The sequence below is a fragment of the Muscardinus avellanarius genome (assembly GCF_963383645.1).
Source record: "Muscardinus avellanarius genome assembly, chromosome: 14".
NCBI classification, from domain to species: Eukaryota; Metazoa; Chordata; class Mammalia; order Rodentia; family Gliridae; genus Muscardinus; species Muscardinus avellanarius.
This window is the reverse complement of record NC_137800.1, coordinates 10,907,773-10,929,822: the sequence shown is the minus strand read 5'-3', so window position 1 is coordinate 10,929,822 and position 22,050 is coordinate 10,907,773. Positions and strand designations below refer to the sequence as shown.

Below are 22,050 nucleotides of genomic sequence, written 5' to 3'. Positions count from 1 at the left end.
CAGTGCACACTGGTGGCAGCATCGGGACCAAAGCCAGGTCCCCTTCCCCGTGGGCTGTTCCTGGGCAGCATCTAAATGTCACTCGCCACCTTAGTGAGAAGGCAGGGAGCGAGGCTTCTCCCACATAACTAGGGGCGTCCGATGAAACGCAGGATGCCAGTTAAGTTTGTAGTTCAGATAACAAGTACAGATGCTACTATGATGGGGTTCGGCCCCCCAGAAAGCCTATTGTTAAGTTGGAAATACCCTAAGTCAAAGTGCATTTAATACACCTAGCCTACTGAACATGGTTGGTTGAGCTCAGCCTACCTCGAATATGCCCGTATCGTTTACATTAGCCTGGAGTTGGGGTAGAAATCATTGAACGCTAGCCTGTTTTGTAATAAATGTTGACTGCCTCATGTAGTTTATTGAGTGCTATACTTTGTGTAGATATGCTTTGAAACCACTCTAAAGTGGTGAAAGAGTAAGTTGGATAGTAACTTGTTATTAATAAGTCGAGAGCCAGGTGTGGTGGTGTCTGCCTATCACCCCAGTACTCGGGAGGCTGAGATAGGAGAATAGCAGGTTCAAGGACAACCTCACCAACTTAGCGAGACTGTATACTACCTGGGCGTCCGTATTTGCACGCATGAGTTCGGCGGTCCTGCCAATCTTCCCACGTGTCCACCGGCTTCTGCCCTTTTCTCCTCTACCTCATCATAGAAATGCCAGAAAGGATATATGCAAGTAAATCCTAAGTGAGGATTTTGGAATATCTGCGTTTTCCACCCTGTGAAGGAGCAGATGAGAAGACCGGCCCTCCGCTGTAGAAGTGGGCTCCGTCGGTCGCTGCCAACAGCCCGGGAGTGAGTGAGTGGAGCTCGCAGCCCTGCACGCCTCCCCGCTCCCTCTCAAATGAAACAGCTGAAATGTTGACGCCCTTCCTTCCATCCTCAAGAAGTGTCCCAGCCAGCGTGATGGGAGCGAAGGCCTCCCGGGAGGACGATGATGGGGAAGCAAGGGCAGGGCCCAGGCCCATGTGGAAACCGAGCCCAGTTTAAAGTTCGTAGCTGCACAATTCGCCATTGCCAAACTAGGGAAGCAGCCAAGATGTCCATCAGCAGATGAATGGGTTGCAGAAGTATGGCATATGTACACAATGGAATTTTACTCCACCATAAAGAAAAACGCAATTATGTTATTTACAGGGAAATGGATGGAAGTGGAGAATATTATGCTAAGTGAGATTAGACAGTCACAAAAAATAAGAAATCGGATGCTCTCCCTAATATGCAGAAACTAGGGATTGAAGAAGGGTCATAGGAGGAAGTGTAGACCAAGAAGGAGAAACAATGGATGAGCAAATAAGGCGACCTGACTGAGGGGATGGGAGGGGGAAGAGGGGGACTCTCTAATGTACGTGATGTTCACTCACACACATAGCCAAGTCTATCACTAAGCCAGACAGGAGAAGGAGGGGTGGGAATGGGGTGGGAATGGGGGAAGGGCTAACTGGGTGATGTGTGCATGTGTGCCTCCACCATCTTGTACTCCACTAAGATGTATGACTGCAGTGCACCAATTAAAAAAAAATTAAAAATAAATAAAAAAGAGAGCCGGGCATGGTGGCTCACGCTTGTAATCCCAGAATTTGGGAGGCTGAGACAGGAGGATTGCGGTTTGCGGGCAGCCTCAGCTACTTAGTTGAGGCCTCTGCAACTCAGTGAGACTCTGTTTCAAAATAAAGAATAAAAAATAAGTCTGGGGGTGTAGCTCAGAGGTAGAATGCCCCTGGGTTCCATCCCCAGTACCACACACACACACACACACACACACACACGACTGAGCTGTTCTCCGCTTGGTCTCTTTTTCCAGGTATATTCCAGTCCCTGCCTTCTGCCCCACCCTCCACCAAGGACAGGGTTTTGCTTTGTTTGGGGGCACAGCAGCCCTGTCTCACAACACGGGGGCGCGTGACAGTGGAGAGAGCGGCTCGCAGCGCCATGCATTAAAGTGGCCTCTCTGTGATTCTCCGTAGGCAGAACGAGACCGTGATTCCCGGGGAGCTTCCGCTGGTGCAGGAGCTCACAGCCACGCTCCGAGAATGGGCCGTCATCTGGCGCAAGCTCTATGTGGTGAGTCTCCCTGGGGCCAGGAGTGGGAGCCCAGAGCCCGGAGCCCAGAGCCGGGTGGGATTCTTCCTGGGCCCTCAGCCTGCTGTTCTGCGGGGTCACCCACTACAAGGTGCTGGCCCTGCGTAGCTCTGCCTGGAGGGGAGCCATTGTCCCTGCACCACACATTGAAAGCTGGTTCTCTTTGCCCCAAAGCTGAGTCTTTGATACAAGACCACAGAAGTGAGGGTAATTATTAAGTCAGCCTTTTCTCAGCTAATAAACACACTGATTGTGAAAGTCATAATGATAGTAATAACTACAAACACCTAAATCTTTCCTAAGTGCCCGAAACTATGAATCCTATAAATGAGTATACATGAGAATAGACCTGTAAAATAGGTGCAGTTATGAGGATTAATGATTAAGGAACTGAAGGGACTTTCTCTTGGAACCTCAGAGAGCACCCGGGAGTGGAGGTGAATAAACGCTTCAGGGCCTAGTCACCTGAGGGCAGCATTCCTAACCATGGCCAGTATACCTTACAGAGTCAGAAACTTTGAGAGGTGTTAAGCTTGTGGTCGGGGCAGACTTCCAAGGCCTCTCTCTGCAACACTGGCTTGACCTCAGGCTGCGAGTACGATACTCCAGCTCAGTGGGAAATGGCCCAGGCACCAGGCCTCCCTGCCGTGCTAAGCCGTCGTCACAAGTTGCGTGTAGGTTACAGTCGGGACTGCTGTAATTTGGATGTGGCGTGTCCCCTCTGAAACCCACGCTGGAGTTTAAATCCCGTAGCAAGGTGGTAGGAGGGTGGAAATTCAATCTGCTACGGGCGTTTAGAGTGGAGTCCACTTGAAGGTGATTAGGATTCTTCTGGAACGTCATCCGGTTGGACCCCCGTGATCGAATAATAATGGCTTCATAAGAAGAGGAGAGAGACCAGAAGATGTACATACATGCGCTCCCTGTGTCTCACCATGTTTTGCTCTGCTAGTAAGAAGCCATCACCAAGCCGGGCGTGGTGGCACAGGCCTATAATCCCAGTACTTGGGAGGCTGGGACAGGAGGGTCACAGGCTTGAGGACAGCCTCAACAAGTAAGTAGTAAGACTCTTAGCAACTTAGCAAGTTCCTGTTTCAAAATAAAAATTTAGAAAGTGCTGAGGATGTGGCTTGGAGGTGGAATGCCCTGGGTTCAGTCCCCAGGACCACAAAAACAAAACAGCAAACAACAAAAATGAAGGCATTGCCAGACATGGCCTCGTGACCTTGGACCAGAACTGAGAGTCAGAAAAGGTCCTTTTTCTTTGTATTTTCTTTTTTCTTCTTTCTTTCTTCCTTCCTTCCTTCCTTCCTTCCTTCCTTCCTTCTCTCTTTCTTTCTTCTTTCTTTCTTTCTTTCTTTCTTTCTTTCTTTCTTTCTTTCTTTCTTTCTTTCTTTCTTTCTTTTGCAGTACTGGGAACGTGACCCAGGAGCATTGTACCTCCAAGCTATACACCCAGTCCTATATTTTAGTCTTTGTATTTTTGAAACAGGGTCTCACTGAGTTGCAAAGGGCCTCACTAAGTAGCTGAGGCTGTCTGCAAACTGCCATCCTAAAGTCTCCACCTTCCAAATGCTGGGATTACGAGCGTGCGCCACCACGCCCAGCAAAAGGTCCTTTTCCTTTATAACACACCCAATCCGTGGTATTGTGTGATTAGCAACAGAAAACAGTGTAGGACCAGGACCCAGTAAATGTAGAGTTTAATATGACCAGACTAAGAGCAGCTGATTTGCAAGAGGCCAAGGATGCTCAGAGCCCGTTGCCTGCAGGCCGGCTCACCTCCCGTTAGGAGGCCCTTCCCTCAGTATTGGAATCCCCCTTCCTCTGTTTTTCCTTTGTTCCTTTCTTTCTGGTTTAATCCCTGGGTTTCTACCACTGAGCTACATCCCCCGCTCATTTTATGTTATTTTGAGCCAGGATCTTGCTAAATTGCCCAGTCTGGCCTCGAACTTATGATCCTCCCGCCTCAGCCTCCTGAGTAGCTGGGACTAAGACTTGTTTTCTAAGGTTGCCTCTTTCCTGGACACCTTGTGCATGAGCACTGCCAAGTCTTGGCTCTGGATGGCTTCCTGACTTCAACCACAGATCAGGAATTCGTCCTAGGAGTGTGTATTTGGTGGCTATATGTGTGAACACGTCCAGTGATGTTGTAGACTAGATGGAATGGCCCGAGAGATATTGTCCTTTCTTCACATGGCTTTGTTTATTCAGGTTCTTGTTGGGCCATTTGTTGGTTCATTGTAACCCTTAAAAGCCAATCTAAGCTGGGCATGGTGGTGCACGCCTGTAATCCCAGTGCTTGGGAGGCTGAAACAGGAGAATTGCAGATTTGAGGACAGCCTCAGCAACTTAGTGAGGCTCCCAGTAATCTAATGAGACCCTGTTTCAAAACAAAAAATAGAAAGGACTGGGGTTTTAACTCGAAGTAGAACACCCGTGGGTTCTATCCCCAGTACCAGTACAAAAAAAAAAAAAAAAAAAAAAAGCCAATTTAACTAAACTAAGCCTCATTCTAGCATGAGTGCTGAGTGTTCACATAAGGTGTTTTATTTTTATTCAGTGCTATTGTTTCCTATGACAGTAGAAATCACCAACCCCTTCAGCAGAAAAACTCATGACGCTCCTCGGCCTGCCCATCCATCAAGGCCTCATTTAAGTCTTTTTTACTTTGTAATGTTTCTTCCCAACACACCGATCCATAATGCTTTCCTCTGGACCATGAGAGCATTTGCTGCTGAACTCATGCTCTGACCCCTGGGGCACACTGCCTGGTATGAAGGTGATCTTCTGATCCCTTTGTGGCTACTTGATGAGAAAGCTAACCCCAAGTTCCTAAGTCCTAAGCTGTGGGAGGATCCAGTGCTGTCAGCCCCGTGGCCTACATTGATCACCTTGTACTTACCCTGAAAGCTCTCTGCGGTTCTGGTTAATCGTCTGGTTGGGGGCTATAACAGGGTTGATGGATGAGGAATTGCAAATGTATGGCTTTGTTCCTTAATGCGCTCTTTCTGGAAGTTGGTACGCAGTAAAATGTACTAGGTAACCACGGATTGCACAGCGCGGCAGTGTCTGCTTTTTTGTTATATCACAAAATACCTGAAGCTGGGTGACTTATAAAGAAAATAGGTTTGTTTTGGCTTTTGGTTCTGGAGATTTTAGGGCTCAACACGAGCATCAGCTCAGTGCTGGTGGGGACCTCATCGTGGCAGAAGCTCCTGTGAAAAGGGGGTGCTCCATGGCAAGGCAGGAAACTGGAACACAGGGAGGGGCCTCCCTCTTTTTACTTATCCATTTTATTTATTTATTTATTTATTTATTTATTTATTTATTTATTTATTGGTACTGGGGATTAAACTCAGGGGCATTCTACTTCTGAGCCACACCCCAGCCCTATTTTATTTTTGAGTTTAAAACAGAGTCTCCGCCGGGCGTGGTGACGCACGCTTGTAATCCCCGCGCTTGGGAGGCAGAGACAGGAGGATTGCGCAGGTTCGAAGCCAGCCACGCATGCTGGCTTAGGAGACCCTGTTTCCAAATAAAACATGTAAAAATAGGTCTGGGAGTGTAGCCTAGAGGTAGAAGGGCTTCCAGGAACCCCAGTACCACCAAAAATAAATAAATAAATAATAAAACAGAGTCTCCTAGGTTGTTGAGAGTCTCACAAAGTTGTTGAGATCAGCCTCCAACCTGTGATCCTCTTGTTTCAGCCTCTCAAGTACTGGAATTACAGGTGTGCACCACCACGCCCAGCCTCTCTTTTTTTTAACAGTTGTCTTAAGGTTACTAACCTGAGTCTCACCAAAACCACACCAAGTCCATCTGAGGATGACCCACAATGACCTTCCCCTAGGCCAGCTCACCTCTTAAGGGTTTCAACACCTCTCAGCATCCCTATATGCCCCCTAGCACAAGGACCCTTAGGAGACAAACTCAACCAAGTCATACCCAAACCATGGTCATTCCTGATCTGCAAGTCCCAAATGCTTCAAAATCTGAAACTTCTGAGCATTTGTGTGATGCCACAGGGAAAATTTCCACACCTGAGCTCATGAGTTCAACTTTGTTTCACACACAAAATCATTAAAATTATTGTATTAAATCACCTCTAAGCTTTATGTTGAAGGCAGGCATGTTTGGATTAGGGTGTCATCCCCAAGATATCTCGTTAAGTATATGAAAATTTCCACCAGTCCCTCATCCCCCAAAATCTGAAATCCCACACACACGTGTCACATCTTTGGTCCCATGCATTTCAGATAGAGGTTACTCAATCCGTACGGGGCTAGAATTTTATTTATTTTTTTAATGTCACGTATAAGAGCAGAGAATGTGAATGAAGCAGATTTTATTTTTCTTGCTAAAATGCAACCCTGGTGCTTATTTTCTTATCTGTGTCCGCTGCATGTTCACAAAGTTAAGGTGCCAGTTCTCTTATTTAATAAAATTGAGAAATCAAGCTGGATGCAATGGTTAGCGCTTGCCTCGCACATGTGAGTGAGGCCCCAGGTCCAATCCCCAGCACTGCCAAAATAAAGGAGGAGGAAGAAGGGGAGGAAGGAAGTCGGGCTTTCAAGATTTTAATATGCCTTGTAGCTGCTATTGATTAACTCAGGGGCATTCATGTTGGTTCTTTTTTTTTTTTTTTTTTTTTAATACTGGGCATTGAACTCAGGGGCATTCTACTTCCAAGCTGTACCTCCCAGTCCTCTTTTTTATTCTTTTTCTGCAACAGGGTCTCACTAAGTTGAGGAGGGCCTCACTAAGTAGCTGAGGCTGGCTGTGAACCCGTCATCCTCCTGTCTCAGCCTCCCAAAGTACTGGGATTACAAGTGTGCGCCACTACAGTCGGCTAATTTTGGAGGTCCTTTTTCATTTGGTAGGTCTGAGCATTCTGCTTCTGCTTATGATCCAAGCTTATCCATTAAGGCATAATCCACTTAAAGCGGGTTGTTATTCATCCTGCCTCCCCACCCCACCCCTCCCAGTCCCTTCCCAACACATTAACAGTTCTTACTGCAGGCATCATTTCTGAACTTCTTTCTCAGACGTGCATGTCAAAGTCACAAGCCTCCAATACCATGTTACACTGGGAAAAGTAAAAGGAAATCAAACCTCTAGTTTTCCCGTCCCTCCTCCCCCGCCTGTTTTTGTTAATATTTCTGTTTTCTGATTCTGTGTGTAAGTTCCTGTAGTCCATGTGAAGATGGACACAGATTTTATTACTATACATGAATATGTGAATTATGTCTCTCGTCTGTTTCCTCCCACAGATGATGAGACCGGGCATCCTGCTGAGGTCTTTTAACAGCCCCAGCGATGGCTTAGAAACCACACATTACTCTAAAATACATTTCCACGTTCTATTCTGTTCAGTCTAAATGGACTGGAGATTTATCTTGCGGATCAAGATATTAGATGAGGGGAAATACAAACCACCAACCAGATTGCGCCCGGCCATGTAGACAGTGGTGGCTCTTCCACAAGGAAAGCCATTTGTCCGGCTGTGGTTTGTGCATGCCATTCAGTGGCCATTCAGGGTGGTCATAAATATGTCTTAAAGGGACGGGGAGTGCTGTGCTGAGGCTGCCCTGGAACCTAGGATCCTCCTGTCTCAGTCTCCTTAGTACTGGGATTACAGGCCCATGCCACCACACCCTGCTGGGATGATCGGCTCCTATAGAATTACCTTTCCTGGTGGTGTTGGCCTTTGCTGGAGGGGCAGGGGCAGGCTGCTGGAGCCAGAGGCTGGATTTCTGGTACAGGCCCTGTCTGAACTACCACTGCAGTCCTAGGGAGTCGCTTAGTCTCCAGACCTCTGCTGGATTTTGCTCCCTTGGCAAAGGGATACAGAAGCTCTGTTGTTGACCCAAGGTAGGGTGAGAACCTGGTAAGCAATCGCAGCTTTGCAGCCGCTCTGCCGACAGACCAACCATCAAGCCCTCGCCCAGTAGGAGCCCTTGATTCCTGATGCAGTCTCAGCTGGACACAGTAGCTGCTCTGGACCTCCTCCCTCGCTGCGGCCTTGGCTCACAGCTTCGCCCTGCCTGCCAGGCTCAGGCTCAGCACAGATCCTGGGGCCTCTGAGGCTCCTTCTGCATGCAGCGCTTATCCAAGGCCACTGGCTCCTGTAATCGCCTTGGGCAAAGTGGCCTTGAGCACTTAGTTGCAGTAGAGGCGGTTTCCCACCATAGATAGTGACCCTTCTTGGTTTAGGCTCAAGTCCAAGAGGCAGGGATACTTGAGCATCCAAGCTGCAGTGGTTTCTGATAAGCTTTGCCTACACCACTGTTCCTGGATTGGAGCCAGTTACCCGATGTTTTTTCAGCGGTCGGTCACTTCAGGAGGAAATATCTTGACCAGTGACATCACCCGGTGACATGCCAAGACCATGGACACTGGGGCCAGACAGGCTGACCGGTCCTTAAAGCCTAGCTCCCTTGTTTACTGGCTATGTACTTTTATATTCAGAAAAAAAATAACAAACCCAGTAATAGTTACTAAAAACAAACAAACCGAAACAGAAAGCACTTGGATTTGGAAGGCGAGGAGCTGATCCTGCAGCTTCAGAGCTGTTCTTTGACCTCCTGAGTTTTATTTTCCTATCCTACAGTGGGAATTATAGATGATACATGCCTGGCAAAGTTACTGTAAGAATTCAGTGGGGTGATCTATCTCAGACTCCTAGAACAGTGCCTGTATCCCACGGTGGTGGCGCATGCTTGTAATCCCAGCGTTTGGGAGGCTGAGACAGGAGGATTGTGCAGGTTCAGCCTCAGCTACTTAGTGAGGCCCTCTGCAACTCAGTGAGACCCTGTTTCCAAATAAAGAATAAAAAATAGGGCTGGGGGTGTCGCTCGGAGGTAGAGTGCCCTGGGTTCCACCCTCAGACCCCCCCCCCCCCAAATCATCCAATCTTGAAAACCAAGCAGTTTGAGTTTATGTGTGGAGACAGTGGGACAGGAGTTTGGGGACACAGACTGTCCTGGAGTCGGAGATGTCTGGTTGCTGTACCCAGCGCTGTCTACCATCTCACCCTGAGATTTAGCGCAGTACTGCTTCTGCCTCCACTTGGAGAAAACTTGGGCGAGGTTGGCCAGGGGGGCTGTGGTGTCTGTGTAAGTGCGGGAGACCAGATCTAACCCTGTTTCCTGAGGGAGAGGAGACGGTGAAGAGGACCTTGACACAGGTGCTTAATAGGCGGTGTGGGATACAGTATGTTTAATTGCTGACATGCAGTTCATAGGAAGGACAGATCTTCTCTCCTTTGAAATTTGCCAGCAAGCCAGGCGCAACGATGTCACACACTTGAAAGCCTGATACTTGGGAGGCTGGGACAGGAGGATTGCAGGTTCAAGACCATCCTCAGCAACTTAGGGAGACTCTTAGCAAGGCCCTGTTTCAAAAATACATAAATAGGCCGGGCGTGGTGGCGCACGCTTGTAATCCCCGCACTTGGGAGGCGGAGACAGGAGGATCGTGCAGGTTCGAAGCCAGCCGCGCTGGCTTAAGAGACCCTGTTTCCAAATAAAAAATATAAAATAGGTCTTGGAGTGTAGCCCGGAGATCAAAGGGTTTCCAGGAACCCTACCAAAAAAAAAATCCATAAATAAATAATAATGGTAATAATAATAAGCTGGGCGCGGTGGCGCATGCTTGTAATCCCAGCATTCGGGAGGCTGAGACAAGAAGATCACAGTTCGCAGACAGTCTCAGCTACTTAGTGAGGCCCTTTGCAACTCAGTGAGACCCTGTTTCCAAATAAAGAATAAAAAATAGGGCTAGGGGTGTAGGTCAGAGGTAGAGTGCCCTGGGTTCCACCCCTAGTACCACAAAAATAATAGTATTAACAGCAACAATAACTAGGGAGACTCAGCAACTTAGTATGACCCTGTTTCAAAAAAAAATAATAATAGTAATAATTAATAATAATGATAGAAAGGACTTGGGGTATCTCAGAGGTAGAATACCCTTGGGTTCAAACTCTAGTATCCCCTCTCCCCTAAAAAAATATTGCCAGCAAAATAAAGTGCTATTTTGTCTATAGTTCTGAAAAACTGTGGGCCTGTGGCTGAGGTGTGTTTGTGGTGAGTGTGCAGGACCCTTGGTAAGCTTCCATCGCTGCAGCCGGGTGGATAGAGTCCAGCCTTTTTGAGCTGGTGGTTTTTCCTGGCTCCTGGAGCCCCAGCTCCGCGGGCTAGTTAAGTGGATCTCGTGGACTGAACCAGCATCTGATTTCTCATTCCCGCGGATAGAAAATTCCCATAGAGAACTTCCTCCTTTTGTCAAGGCCTCTATGTGAGGGGCAAGGCCCCCTTCCATGTGGCTCTGATGAGGAACGGGCCATGACTCAGTAATGCCAGGGACCCAGCACGGGCGGCACCTGGACGTTTTTCCAAGTTGGATTTCTCTGAGAAATTGCCTGGCTTTGGAGATTTCTTTTAACTTTAGGAGGCCCAAATGATCTTGAATTTGGATCTTTGCTTTAGAAATGAAACCTTTGCTAGGTAGACGCAGATCTCACAAGATGGAGAGAGAGGCCCCAGGATGGATAGGCGGTGCAGCAGGCAGTCCCTGTGAACCAGGGGCAAAGAAGGACCAAAGTGCCGGGTCGAGATTCCAGGAGTTACAGCTACATGGAAAAGACATGAAAATGTTGCCAAGCTCCAACGGGCGATCTCGATGTGGGACCCACACAGTGCGTAAATGAAGACGGCATGACTGAGTTCCATGCAGTCAGTCGGGAGGCTGCTGAGGACAGGGGACCACAGTAGAGTCAAGCAGCTCTCGCCTGGTCTTGAAGACTTGTCCTGGGGAATGGAGTTTAGCGCCACTGCCTTGATTTTACAGATGGATTTATCCCAGAGGGAATAACTGCCCCAAAGTCACCTAGCAATTAATAATAACATGAGAGAGAGAAGCCAAGTCCCCATGGATTCCCTCAAATACTTTTTTCTACAAATCATAAACTCCACATGGAAGAGGAAACGTTGATATTATAAGCAGAGTTGATATTGGTTCTTTGGTACATGGAGTCAGAGACCTGAGAAAAGGATTTGGGCGGTGGTCTGCATTCTTTGGGAAAAATGAAGGGAAGAAACCATGTTTATTGATACCCCAGGAATCAGGGGTATTGTCTCAGTGGCCCTAAATTTCTACAGTGTTCCATGGATGACTTCTATATTCCCATCAGCACTGAAGGCAAAACTGTTTTTTTTTTTTTTCTGTTAACTTTTTCTTTTCAGAATGTCTTAAAAAAAGAATCTAGACTAGGAATATAAAAAGTCTGGTCTCAGATCTCTCCAAGCAGAAAAGCAGAACTCCTAAGCAAATAAGGCATGTCTCCACTGTCTGGTAGAAAGATATCTAGGTTGCTTTATTTTGTATAGCTCTTCCTTACTCAAATTGGAGCCAGAGTGCTATTTTAAGTTTGAGCCATCAACAATTATTTTTTTGAGTTCCTACTGTATCCCAGGATTGTGCTGCATTTTACAGAAAGGGCCAAAGAGATTATTAACTATTAGCTGGTGTGGCAATGGCTGATAGTGCAGAAAAGACTTGGTTAGTGAGAACTTTAAAGAGTGGAAAGGCACTCTGTAACAGGCAAGCCTGAGCTGTGCAGAATTTAAGGAACAGAGTACAGGAAGGCAGATGTGTTAGTGCATGTTCTGCTGCTATAACAAAATACCTGAGGCTGGATATTTCATAAAGTGAAGGGTTCATTTTGCTCACAGTTTTGGAACTTGTTCAGCCTCTGGTGAGGGCCCCTTGAGTGTGCCAGGAGAGTGGCAGATGTGCACGTAAGAGGAGAGAGATCACAGGGCAACAGCTGTCTATCAATGACTAACTCACTCCAGGAGGGCGACACATGCTCCCAGTGACCTAATTACCTCCCACTGAGTCCCGCCACTTAAAGATTCTCCTTAACCACTCTGGAAACCAGGCGTAGAAACGAGGCCTCCAGCATATGAACCTTTGGGGACAAACCGCATCCGTAGCATAGCAAGGGGCAATAGGAAAAGACTGGGGAGCCCGGCCCTCAGTCTAAGGGGCAGTGCTGGATTCTCTCTTCACTTGGCCTCTGAAGTGCCAGGGGCCAGCTATTACGCAGGCCATCTTGCCTAGAACGATCTTGGGAACAAGGCAGAAAAGTCCATTTCCTTGTAGCAAATGGGAAAATTGCTTCCTTTACCCTCTTCCAGCTTGTCTGTTTAGAATTCATTTGGCCCAGCATATCAAAGAAGAATGGGCTGTCTTCAGAATTCTTTGGAAAAAGAACTTGGCAGACAGGGCTGATCTATGGGCAGGCAATAATTAAATTGCCATGGATAGTGTCTAATATAATTAAGACCGAGCATTTGTGAACATGTGTCCGAAAACAAAGCGCTGTCTCACACAGGATTTCCCGAGCCTTTGAGTCCTTTCTACCCCAGATTAGGAGAAGTAATATCTTAATTAAAATTGGAAAACATGTTAAAAAAAAAAAAACTAAGTAGGAGTAAGTAGACAAATGGGTCGCAAGAAAGAAAGGAAAAAAAAATCCCCTTTCTGCCTAACCATTTTGGAAGGCTTAATTTTTCACTCCCTTTTCCAGTTTGAAAGACAGTATTTTGAAATAGAAATATTTTATATAGGATTGAATGAAAAAAAAGGCAGAGGCTCAACTTTTGCTCATTAAAAATAGACTGTTTGTCTCATTTTATACATGTCTAAGGGCTGTCTGATGAAGAGGAAGAAGTCCGGAAAATGCTAAAAGTATAAAACGTGGATAGTTTTCACCATTTTAAACAGGCTGTGTATTCCGTGTTTTTACACTATCAGCGCAGTGGTAATAAAGCACATTGCAATCTTACTTAAAAAGGCACTTCCTGCCTTTGCTTTATGTTCCCATGAACTTTGAACTTCTTTTAAGGTATTTATCCTAACCTCGCGCTTCTCCCCACCACACCTATTTTCAGCCTTTGAGTTCTTCTAGCCACATTGATTGTCTGTTCAGAAGTACCTTGGAAGCCTGGCGCGGTGGCACACGCTTGTAATCCCAGCATTCAAGAGGCTGAGACAGGAGGATCGCGGTTCACGGACAGCCTTAGCTACTAGACCCTTTGCAACTCAGTGAGACCCTGTTTCAAAATAAAGAATAAAAATTAGGCTGGGGGGTGTAGCTCGGAGGTCGAATGCCCCTGGGTGCCATCCCCAGCACCACAAAAAAAAAAAAAAAGTACCTTGAATGTTTCCACCCCAAGTCTATGGATACTTTGCCCTGAGTCCATGTCCCTGGGATCCTTGTAGAACACGCCTGTAGGGGACATGTCCTGCCGCCGTCAGCAGCATCTCTGTGTGCCTGAGTTGTTTGTATTGGAAATCCGCTGTTTTCCTATAGTTTCAGAACCATATGGCTGTATAACCACATCAGTCTTTCACCTATAAGTAACAAAAAAGTAGTTTCATAGTCTGTATGGAGTAGGTGCAATTGTATGGGTTTTTATTGTAATATATTTCAAGGGATGCACAAAACACTTTTTCGGGATCGTGCTGTGCATGATACTAAACTGCCTCATCCATTTTACTTTTTATTTTTAAATTTCTAGTTGTTTTTCTGTTTGTTTACTTCCATGTACTTTTCCTAACATGAAATTATTTTCTGTGCGTAGAGATATAATATTTCATACATTGTACTACGTTGTTATATGTACTTGTTTGTTGCTGTCTCTTTCTACAATGTTAGGTCTTTGAGGGCTGAATTTTATTTTCATCACATGGCGCATGCTCACTTTTTACTGTTAAAATTTAATACAAAGAAGCAATCGCTTAGAACCAAGGTTTGTGATAGCTCAACCATCAATATGTATGGACTCTTAAGATTATTGAGGTACAAATGATTAGTTGACTGTAAGTTAATTTAGTATAGAAAACCACAATATGTAAACTAAACCACAATATGTTACAAGAAAACCCCAGAACAGTAGTTTAATGTCTGAATAGTCTATCAGTTTTCTGGGGGGAAATATACTTAAAAATAATGTTTAAGTAGCAAGGCATGGTGGTGCATACCTGTAATCCCAGCACTTGAGAGGCTGAAACAGGTGGATCACAAGGTCAGCCCCAGCAACTTAGTGAGACTGTTTCAAAACGAAAAATAAAAAGGGCTGGAGGCATAACTCAGAGATAGAATACCCCTTGGTTCAATCCCCAGTATCACACAGAAAAGAAAAAAATGTTAAAATTTTATGTTCCAGTGCCCCTTATTTCTGAAATTATGGTATTTATCCATTCATGATTCTCTTCTTTAGCACATATTTAGAATGCCTACTCTGTGGCGGCTATGCACTCCGTGCATAGGGTCTTATTGTTCAAGGGGCGAGTTGGACAAGCCGAGCCTGTATGGGTGTCTCTGCCAACATTCTCAGTGAGATAACCCCCAAAACCTTACAACACAACTTAGAGGAAAGAAGATGTATTTGCTCACAGTTTCTTGGAGATTTTGGGTTTAGCCCTTGTTGGGCTGGGTCTGCAGAGCTCAGGGCTTGGTGGTGGGAAGCAGATAGGAGAGGGCCAGCAAGGCTCTCTCTCCATCATGAGGGCAGGAAGCAAAAGACAGCAAGAAAGATTCAAAGACAGAAGCTTAATCCTTAAGGCCACACTCCCAGATAGTCACCTTCCCCAGCCACACCCCACCAGCCTAGGTTACCACCCAGGCCTTGGGAAATCCACGTAATGGCGATAAGATTACAAGCCTCTGGTGATTTAATTACATCATCTCTGAACATTAACAGTGAGCCCTTCAGGGGTATTCTACATTGGACCATGGCACAGGGGTTCTAAGTTATGAGAAGGTAGTTGATTCTAGGTGCAATGGAAGAATAAGGAACCCAGGGCTCCTGTGTCAAAGTAAAGATGTCTAGCTTGGGACTGGAAGCAGAATTGGCCAGGTGGCAGAGGGTGCGGCCTGTGCATGAGAAGGGGATGCCGGTGGGTTTGGGGGAAGGAGTTGAGTGCTTGCAGGCAGAGGAGCTGACAGGCAGAGGGTCCAGAGCATTCAGGAGAAGGAGATCTAGCCTTGCAAGGAGGGAGGGCAGATTGAGGTTGTGACATGGGTGGGTCCAGGCACACGGTGGGTGGGGGGGCTTATCCTGGGCTCTCTTGTATCTGCTGGAAGTCCTTGCAGGGTTTTACACAGAGGAGGGGAATGGTCAGAATTTGGGGGGGTGTGGATTTTGATAAATTTCCCGCCTGAAACTGCTTATTTATTTTTAAAGTTGCAATAAGGGATGAAGTAGGAGTGGCTCAAGGCAAAGTTATTCCTGTGAACATTTAGAAAAGAGTCTCTTGAGTGAGACTTCATAAAGAATCCATCAAAGGCAAGGTGTGGTGGTGGGGCGTGCCTGTAATCGCAGTACTTGGCTGAGACAGGAGGATCTCGCTGGTTTGAGGCCAGCCTCAACTTAGTGAGACCTTCAGTAACTTAGCAAGACCCTGTTTCAAAATAAAAATTAAAAAGAGCTGAAGTGCTGGGTGTGGTGGTGCATGCTTGTAATCCCAGCATTTGGGAGGCTGAGACTGGATTGAGGTTCGCGGAGAGCCTTAGCTACTCAGTGAGGCCCTTTGCAACTCAGTGAGACCCTGTTTCAAAATAAAGAATAAAAAATAAGGCAGGGGGTATAGCTCGGAGGTTGATTGCCCCTGGTTTCCATCCCCAGACCTGCAAAAAAAACAAAAACAAAAGCAAAAAAAAAAAAACAAACAAAAAACTGAGGTGTAGCTCAGAGGTAGAATGCCCCCAGGTTCAACCCCCAGACTCCCCCCAACACACAAAAAGAATCCATCAAAGATATTCTCTCTGAGCCAGGCATGGTGGGACACGCTTGTAATCCCAGCATTTGGGAGGCTGAGACTGGAGGATCGTGGTTCGCGGACAGCCTCAGCTACTTAGGGAGGCTCTCTGCAACTCAGTGAGACCCTGTTTCAAAATTAAGAATAAAAAATTGGGCAGGGGGTGTAGCTCAGAGGTCAAATGCCTCTGGGTTCCATCCCCAGACCCGCCAAAAAAAAAAAAAAAAGATATTCTCTCTGCATCACACGTTTTTCCTTTTCTGTCCTTTCTCCATCTCGTTTTCTCCTCCTAGAACAACAAGGTCACACTCTTCCGCCAGCTGCAGCAGATGACTTACATCCTGATGGAGTGGCGCTCCCAGATCATGTCTGGGACCCTCCCCAAGGACGAACTGGCAGAGCTCAAGAAGAAGGTCACGGCCAAAATTGATCATGGGAACAGGTAAACCTGGGGTGACCTTTCACTGAACACTGGGACGGTGCCTGGAACGTTCATGCTAACGGTACTCTTCACAGCCAACTTAAAAAAATATTTAAAAATTCTTTAATTGGCACATCTTAATTAGGTCATTATGGGAGGACAGAGTGGTATTCAATACATGTGTATAGACATGATGATTGGATCAGGGTGATTGACATATCTATCATTTTATTTATTTATCATTGTTTTGTATTGGGAATATTCAAAATTCTCTCTGCTAGCTGTCCAAAATATACAGTTAGCCAGGCATGGTGGCACACGCTTATAATCCCAGCATTGGGAAGCTGAGACAGGAGAATCGAGGTTCGCGGACAGCCTCAGCTACTTAGTGAGACCTTTTTCAACTCAGTGAGACCCTGTTTCAAAAAATAAAGAATAAAAAAAAAAAATCAGGCTGGGAGTGTAGCTCAGAGGTAGAATGCCCCAGAATTTCATCCCCAGTATCACAAAAATAAATAAAGTAATATAAAATGAAAAGGGCTGAGAGTGTAGCTCAGAGTCAATACCAAGAAGGAAGGAAATAGGAAGGAAGGAAGGAAGTTAATTAATTAATTAATTTATTTATTTATTTAGGTGGTACTGGGGTTCCTGGAAGCCCTTCTACCTCCGGGCTACACTCCCAGAGCTATTTTTACATTTATATTTGGAAACAGGGTCTCCTAAGCCAGCGCGCGCGGCTGGCTTCGAACCTGCGCGATCCTCCTGTCTCTGCCTCCCAAGCGCGGGGATTACAAGCGTGCGCCACCACGCCCGGCTGGGAGTTAATTTAATTGAGAACATTTCACAGTAACCCCCATGGTCCTGTGGCGGTACTGGGCTCTGGTCTCGAAGATCTGGTATCTGAATGGACAGGCGGAGCTTGAGTTGAATCCGCTGAAAAAGCTGAAAGCAATGAGAGCCTGGAGTTGACACTTTCAGATGCCTGAGACTGCGCCCTTTTTTTTATTCCTAGCCATGGGTATTAAATCAGTAGCAGATCTTTTCTCTTTCTCTCCATCTTCCCTGTGGCTGGGACCGCGGTTCACAGCGTATGAAAGCCAGAGTTTCCAGGGCATGCGGATGTTTCCGTCCTGGCGGTTATGTGCGCCATCGCCTCTCAGGTCACATCACTTTATCCATCTTCCCATTGGCTCAGGCAGATACGTAGGCTTTAGATATTATGGCTTTGGGGGATGTGAGGGATTCAGCCAATTTATGCAAATTTGTGGTGGCCTGGGACTCCCAGTCAGCTCTTTCCTAAACACCTGAGTGGTTCCTCGGTTGGTTTCTGTTGGGGATTCATTTGGTATTTATTTATGTTCTTCAAGTTTCTTCAACTTGTACATATGGGATTTTTTTTCTAACCCCTTTATCCTGTTTTTCCAACCTCAGGATTTTAAAGTAATCCTCGTAGGCCTCCGAAAATACACCGCATTTTTCTTACATTTAGATGACACGCTCTGACCACTATATTCAAAACGAGCTGATGTTGGGTGGGTGACTGAGCTCAATGCAGAGTGCTTGCCCATCATGGACAAGGCTCTGGGTTCAAACCCAGTACTGCTAAATTTTTTTTTAAACAAAGAAATAGCTGGAGCCAGCATTGTACACAAAATTCAGGTTCAATCAGTATTTATGGAATATTTTGTTTGTATATATCAAATATCTATAGCTCTATGAAGTAGTTGTTGTTATTCTCATTTTATGGTTAAAGAAACAAACCAGGTTAGCTAAGTGATTTCCTTCTAAGTCACAAAGATAACCAATGGTAAGCTTCAATTTTTTAATTTAATTTTATTATTATTATTTGCAGTACTAGGAATGGAACCCAGGGGTGTTCTACCTCTGAGTTACACCCTCAGCCCTAATTTTTATTCTCTCTCTCTCTCTCTCTCTCTCTCTCTCTCTCTCTCTCTCTTTTTTTCTGGTCTGGGGATGGAATCCAGGGGCATTTGCCCTCCGAGCTATATCCCTTGCCCTTTATTTTGAAAAAGGGTCTCACTGAGTTGCAGAGGGCCTCACTAAGTAGCTGAGGCTGTCCGCAAACCGCGATCCTCCTGTCTCAGCCTCCCAAATGCTGAGATTACAAGCGTACACCACCAATGCCTGGCTTATTCTTTATTTTGAAACAGGGTCTCACTGAGTTGCAAAGGGCCTCACTAAGTAGCTGAGGCTCTCTGTGAATTGTGATCCTCCTGTCTCAGCCTCCCCAATGTTGGGATTACAAGCATGCACCATCACACCCAGTTAAAGGAAGCTTCAATTTGAACCGAAGCCTTTGGCTTCATGTCTAATGCTCCTTCTCAGGGTTTGGGGGAAGAAAGCAAAAATGCCTAATTTCCCGTTACCCCGTTTTTATGGCACTGAGTTGAATCTCCAAGCGTGGTGGTGCACACTTGCAATCCCAGCATTTGGGAGGCTAAGGCAGGATCTTGGTTCATGGACAACCTCAGCTACTTAGTGAGGCCCTTTCCAACTGAGTGAGGCCCTGTTTCAAACTATAAAATAATAAATAGGACTGGAGATATAACTCAGAAGTAGAATGCCTCTGAGAACCTGTTTCCAAATAAAATATATAAATAGATCTGGGAGTATAGCCTGGAGGTAGAAAACCCCTGAGTTTTATCCTGTGCACCCCCACCCCACCCCCAAACACACACACAGCTAAGAAGCCGGGCATGGTGATGCACACATGTAATTTTAGTACTTAGAAGGCTGAGACAGGAGGATTGCAAGTTTGCAGCCAGCCTTGGTACTTAGCAACTTTGTGAGACCCTATTTCCAAATAAAAAAATAAGCAAGGGCTGGGTGGGGGGTGTAGCTTGAAAGTACAATGTCCCCGGATTCCATCCCCAGCAGCAAAAAAAAAAAAAAAAAAAAGCCAGCTAAAATAGGATAAGGCTTGCCCTTTGCACACATGCTGCCTCGCTCTTTTAGGGGTCCTGCCACAGTGACAGTGGCCCAGAGGTTCCAAAGTCTACCATCCTACAAAGAGCAGAAGAAGCCTGCTGTCTTATCCAGCCTTCTAAAGCAGATGAGGACACGAAGCTGCCCAATCAGTGCCTCCATGATCAGTCTCTGAGCAGCCAGCAAGGCGGTCCTTTGAGCGCATGGGTGGCCCATGGGTCTGACCGCTAGAGAGAGGAATCTGCCAGATCACCTCAGTTGATAGAGATGCCATAAACCAGGGTGACGGGAAATTAGGCATTTTCGCTTTTTTCCCCCAAACTTGGTCCATTGCATTGCTGTCCCTGAGTGTTCTAGCTGTTAGGCTGTCTCTACTCCCGAATTGCTGGTGCCTGGAATGCACACAGGGATTCAGATAGCCGTGTCCTATTTCCACCAGTCTCCCGCTTCTTGGAACTAAGCAAAATGTTTTTCTACTTCGGCATGAAAGCTTAGTGGGGAGGACGATTGTGTCCCCCACATGGCTCTACTTTTTGCGCGCAGTGCTCAGAGCTACAACTTAAATGCTCCTGATTTTTTTTTTTTTTTTTTTTGTACTGGTTGCTGCGGGAGGAGCAAACATTTATCCAGTGCTAGGGTGGAGATCCTGAATTAGGTAGGTGCTTTCCAGGCATTATCTCATTAACCTCTTACCACGGCCTTGAAGGCCAGGAAGAAACATTTACCAGTGATGCAACTCAAGCTTGGCAGAAATTAAGGAGCTGGGCGTGATGGCGCATGCCTGGAATCCTGTCATTCGGAGGCTGAGACGGGAGGATCACGGTTCGAGGACAGCCTCAGCTACTTAGTGAGGCCCTTTGCAATTCAGTGAGATCCTGTTTCAAAATAAAGAATAAAAAATAGGGCTGGAGGTGTAGTTCGGAGATAGAATGACCCTGGGTTCCATCCCTAGTACAAAAAAAAAAAAAAAAAATTAAGGAATCACAGTGGTAGCGACTTTTGAAGCCCAGATTCAGATCAAGGTCTGAATTCAGGAGATCCACTGCTCTGAGGGTATGAGAGACTCAACCCACATACAAGGCAGTATTGAATTCAGCACGGAAGCCAGCAAGCCGTCTGGTAACTGTGCGTTGGTCATTCATAGTTGCTATGCAAAGTCACAGAAGATGAGGGCAAAGGATGCTGGGAAGAACACTTTGGCCAGAGTCAATGCTGAGTTTGTTTTTTTTTTGTTGAGGGTCCATGGACCATATTGTTTTGAATATCCATAAACAAATTTGGCCATCATTACCTGATGAGTTTTGAAACGCTGTTACATGGAAAGGAGATTGATAAGTAAAATAAAAAATTAAATGCGAGTAAAATAAAAATAATGTGCATACGGCGGAGTGTGAAAAACACGAGAGAGGTCCGGTACACATGGCATGTAAAGTTTTAATGGCACGGCTCTCCCGGGGATCAGGGCGAGGCACCGTGGGGCCCGCGCGCCTGTCCGAAGCTAGAGGACGCGGGCTCTCCTTTTAAAGGCATGCATCTCGCGAGATGGGGGTTTTACTCGTGGGAACGCCCAATTCTCGCGGGGGTTTCAGCCCCTCCCTTGCCCTGCAGAGGTCATGTGACACAAAGTCACATGAGTGCAGGACCCAACTTAACATTCCGGCCTTTAGATGGTAGGGATAATGGATGACGATTGGACCCTCTAGCTTCTTCCTGCTGTCAAGGGGCGTCGTCAGGGGCCCCAGGCCGGGAGGAGTCGGGAGTTCAGTCCCCCAGAAGGGGGTGCAGGTGGGTGCATAGCTGCAGTGCGAATTGGAGGTTACCCTGGACAGCTTAGTGATGTGCGCTTGAGGAGGCTTGAACAGGCAAGGGCTATTAAAGAAAAAAACAAATCATGAGATTGAGCAGGCGACCAAAAAGGAGACTGGCTTACTCAGTACCTGGAGAGCTACCCTGAGCTGGCAAAGAGGATGGAGGTTGAGGGATCCAGGAGCCATCAGTCTTCAGCCAGGCTGAGTAGGGCCAGCGGCGGGGCCTGGTCTGGAAAGGTGCTCCCCCTGTGTTGAGGCACCTGGGGCTCACCCTTTTCCAAGGGCACTGTTCCAGTGGCCCTCCTGGCCACACGCCGAGCAGTCTGATTGGTAGGCGTGGCTTTGCCCCACTTGAGGCAGGCTCCTGGAGGTAGTTGTTGTTGCAGTCCTCCACACCTAGGTGGCGCTCCAGGGGGCTGAGCCGCCACCGCCAGCCGAAGGGCAGCTACCAGGGATCTGCTTTTTGGCAAAGTCGGAGTGTATGCTCCATTTCCGCCTGTTTCTCTCTGGAATTAAAACTTAGATGCTATGTTAAGGTTCTGTCAGCTGCGACGGACCTATACTCACAAAGAGCAAGTCCCGAGACGGGTGTCCAGCAAGAATGGCAACGCGGATTCCACACGGGCAGACAGAGAGTGTCGCCCCAGCCCCGGCCTGTCGTTTCCCGCAGCACCTAGGGCACGCCCGAGCGGGCCACCCAGCAAAATTGCAGTCTGGCGCAGGCCAAGATGGTGACTGTGACATCACCAGGCAGTGACTATGCGCCATCACAAAATGGCAGCTGGCAGGAAAATAAATGGAAGCTGATGGGGGAGAGCATTTGGAGGGATACCAGACCGCTTATAAAAGTTCCTAACTATTCCTGGGCCACCGCAACCTATTTCCCAACTCGTATCAAGGCAGACAGGCT

The 22,050-nt window shown here is 46.7% G+C and overlaps 1 protein-coding gene across 1 annotated transcript in view; it reads left to right on the top strand.

The window, feature by feature from the left end:
* The window catches only part of DOCK5 (dedicator of cytokinesis 5), a gene marked incomplete at both ends in the record, with an annotated part of 214,053 nt that overhangs the window by 88,752 nt on the left and 103,251 nt on the right, over positions 1-22,050 (top strand). Inside the window, 2 exons of the mRNA XM_080709742.1 lie at positions 2,021-2,117; positions 16,259-16,407. Of these exons, the coding sequence (XP_080565868.1) occupies positions 2,021-2,117; positions 16,259-16,407 (246 nt within the window). The remainder of the gene's footprint in view (positions 1-2,020; positions 2,118-16,258; positions 16,408-22,050) is intronic.